At 43.7% G+C, this 3,811-nt stretch overlaps 1 protein-coding gene across 4 annotated transcripts in view; it reads left to right on the forward strand.

The window, feature by feature from the left end:
• pax7a (paired box 7a) overlaps positions 1–3,811 on the forward strand; it is a 45,343-nt gene that overhangs the window by 34,938 nt on the left and 6,594 nt on the right. Inside the window, exon 10 of one of the 4 annotated variants that reach the window (XM_020622681.1) lies at positions 1,031–1,214. The exons of the other annotated variants lie outside the window; for them this stretch is intronic. Within the exon in view, the coding sequence (XP_020478337.1) occupies positions 1,031–1,214 (184 nt within the window). The remainder of the gene's footprint in view (positions 1–1,030; positions 1,215–3,811) is intronic. 4 annotated transcript variants of the gene reach the window in all.

Below are 3,811 nucleotides of genomic sequence, written 5' to 3' on the forward strand. Positions count from 1 at the left end.
AAAGTGAGCTGCTGCATCCTGATAAATAGTAAATATAAGGGAATGTGATTTACATTTATCTTGCAGAGGCAGCCAATATGAATTTCAGTAAATCCTAGAAGATGGGGATTTAAGGAGGAAAATGACTGAGACTGATTCACATGCTGTGTCCCACGCAGTTGAAATGCCTATAAGGTGGAGAGTGGTACTGCCTTTATTAAAGTATAGGCACAGACATCGATCCTATCTAAAATAGCTATTACACACAGGCATACACTGTATCACATCTGCAGAGATTTCCTGCCTCATACACATACAGTTTGAAGGTGACTTGTGCTGAGAAAAAAAAAATCATCCACTGCTGTGCTGCTGTACAGGTGAAGTGTCTGTAGGGCATATGCTGGGTGACCTCTCTCTTCGGGGTCAAGTGTCAGGGTGCAAGGGGTTATGGGATGACTAGGGGAGAAGGAGGGCTGGTTTGGTGTGAACCTGCCCTGGTTCAGGATGTTGTCTAGCTGCATGTGGTTCCTGTTAGTTCCAGATGCCACTCTGACAGGTGCATAGCTGTGATTAATACTCTCTCTCACTTTTTCTCTCTCCCACATTTTCTCATTCTGTGCCTCCTTCCTATTTTTTGTCTCTTCCTGCAAGTCTCTCATTTGTTTCTAAACTTTCTCCACATAGCCTCTCATTCATTGTGGACTCTTGCTTGTGGTCCCTTTGCAAAGTTGATCTAGCACTCAGTTTTTCTTAGCCTTTGTTTAAAAAAAGAAGAAGCTAGAAATAGGAGCATCTCTTGCCAGCATGCTTCATTGCACGTGTCTCTTTTTCTCTGCTCTTTTCTTCCTCCTGACAATAAGATAAGAATATGGGATGTGGTTGGGACCTCAGCTGGTTGCCTCATACAGCAGCTCTCCCCTCTCAGTCTCCAGCTGAGAGCTATTTCACTATTTATTTACATGTAATTATGGCTATGAGGTGCAGATATTAACACTGTCAAGAACAATTTGACCTGACATTTTTCACTAGACCTTGCCCCTGCTGTTTTTAGCAAACAACCCCCACCTCTCCTCCTCCTCCTCCTCCTCCTATTCCTCCTCCTGTTTTTCTCCTTCACACCCTCGATCTGCCTTCTGGAGCTACTCCCTCATACACACAGAGGCCCTGCCTCATTGAAGCCATTCTCCTAGAATCAGAAAATCTGCCGTTTAATTTAGAAGAGGCGTTGGTGCAAGGTGCGGAGAGCTGAGTCTATGTGTGTTTGTGCGTGCACCCTTTGAAGGGGCCTCTCTTGTTCCCAGTGGCTGAATCCATCCCACTGTTACTCAAGCATATCACTAGCACAGAATAGAGGATTGCTCCCCACACGTTCTCCAATTGCAGTCCAATAGGTGGCATATTAACCTCTGGTTAGTGCAGGCCAAGTTTATAGCTTATACTGTGAGATGTTTAGGAAGGAGGGGGGCCGTCTTCCAGTTTGAGCAGCTGTCCTTTCTAAGCCAAGGCCAGCAGTAGTTAGTGGGCAGAAGAGCAAATAGTGAAAATTTGCAAAGGGAGGGACAAACCTGAAATAAATATGAATTTTATTCAATTTCTACTTGTTTTAGCTTCTTTTGTATGCATGAACACCTTCATGGATCACAGGGAGAGGAGACACCGTCGCAGGATGGCTAACGTGTTGTGAGGAGTGACAGCTTGTTCCAGTGCTCGCTAATCGTCCTCATCTGTGCCTGACTTGTCAATGCCCAGATTCTGTCAGTGCCAATCAGCCACTTAATTGAACACAATTAGTACCCCACCACAACCCCCCATACACATCACATTCTTCAAAGGCTCATTTTGCTCCCTCCAGCATAAACCCCTCTCCCCGTCCCACTTTACCTCTCATTCTGTTTCTGTCTCTTCATCCTGTGGCGCTGGTGGAAGACACCTTTCAGTTTTTATTAATGTGCCGCAGCCAATTAACACAGTGGCATGCAAGCCAGAGCCCATCATCTGCTGCCTGCCACCATCCCGGCTGTCTGCTGAGGCCCCACGCCACCCCTCACGCCACCGCCACCGTGACCAAAACGCTTTAATTCAATTTATGCAATCACTGTTATTTTTAAATAGTCATTTTGTCTGCTTAGATGAGGGGCCTTACTGCCTGCTGTGCTGGCCCTCTCATGTGAAGGATGAGGGGAAGGGTGGGACTTTATGGGAGCAGGAGTCGACTGACTCGGTGGGGGGGTCATGATATTTTCATTTGTTATTTACTCCCTTCATTTTTGTTTTGTTTCAGCTCATTTGGTGTTTGAGCCTGATATTTTAAACATGGATTTCAACGAAAATTTGATTTTCATTTAACAAACTTCTTTAGTTATTAAAAAACTATTTCCTCCACATACTCAGAAATTTTAGGAGTCTTGATTTAACATTTTGACTGTTCTCAAAGTCAGACTCTTTTGAGTCACCGGATCTGCGTGACTCCTGGGTCACAGAATTAAACACTATTCTCTTCCTGTAATCGTGCCCTCAGGACTGGCCCTCAAATATTGATCTGAAATTCAGTGTCATCACTGTGGATCTTTAATCATTCTTTGCTGAAGCGAATATCAGCCAGGCAGATCTGTTAAGGTGCAAGATGCTATTCTGCAGCACTCAGATAACTTACAGCCATGTGGAGTGCTCATTTTTCCCTGTCTGCCCCGGTGACCTCTGCCTAACTTAAAGGTACATCTTGGGGGCATTTTGATTTGGGCAGAACGGGGAGCTATCTCTGACAGAGTAACTAATCCAGTCTTGCGCAGATTAAGAGTATTTGTGGAGTGGGGTGTGTTGGCACTGGTGCTGGGAATGAAACAGAAGGGGCTCCTATCAGCTCTCCAGGCAGGCTAGCCCTCAGGCCAGCGCAGTCCTACAGGAGTCTTTGTACTTCCCAAAACCTCCACTTTCCTCTCACTCACTCTGTATCACTTTCTCTTCTCCCTTCTGCCCTTATTCTATAGGCTATCGTGTTTACAGTGTGCCATTTTCTCTCTTTTGTGAATTTGTGTTATTTTAATCCAACACACGAGTGCCCGTTTATTATCGTCAGGTGCCAAAACTGAGACTAAAAGTTGCAATATGATTTTTGTGAACAAAGTCCTGCTAAGTGTGAAAATATATAAATGCTGTACGTTTCCGTTTTACACAGTAAATTAGAATTAAATCATTAAAGTGCAATAACAACAAGTTTCAATAAAAACAGTGGTATGTCAGTATCTCCATTCTATTTCTTAACTGATTTGTCTATTTCTATTTTTTCTTTCTCCTTGATTCACTCGCAGTATTCCTATCAGCTCTATCTCTGTCATGTTGTTTTGTTCCGTAAAGAAATCCAACAAAGAACAACTCGTCAAACATTCACACAGACAAAAAAAAAAGTAATTTGTCTGTTGAAGAAATTAGGGAGGTATGAAAAGGCTTGTTTTTGTGTCTCAAGTGCGCTATTTATTTATCTGAAAGGATGCACATTGTATCAATTTACACTTTCCCATTCACTTCGCCACAGGCTGAAGGGCTCAGAAGTTGTGAGAATTAATTACTTTTTTATTATTATTTATACAGTAATATAAGCAGAAGAAGAGGGTGGGGGGGCAGGGAACGCCCTGGAGCATTGTCCTTTAAACTAGGTCCTGGCTCACATTATCTCCCAAACCAGCACTCACACAACGTCAAACAACAAACGAAGTCTGCGCTGCTGCTGAGGACGCTGTATGCAAGGAAAGAGAGGGAGGTGTGGGGGTTTGCAAGGGAAGCAGTGGGATGGAGAGATGCAAGTAATGAAGTATGTTAGGAAAAATGTGGTTAA

The sequence above is a fragment of the Monopterus albus genome, unplaced genomic scaffold (assembly GCF_001952655.1).
Source record: "Monopterus albus unplaced genomic scaffold, M_albus_1.0 scaffold1.1, whole genome shotgun sequence".
Lineage (NCBI taxonomy): Eukaryota > Metazoa > Chordata > Actinopteri > Synbranchiformes > Synbranchidae > Monopterus > Monopterus albus.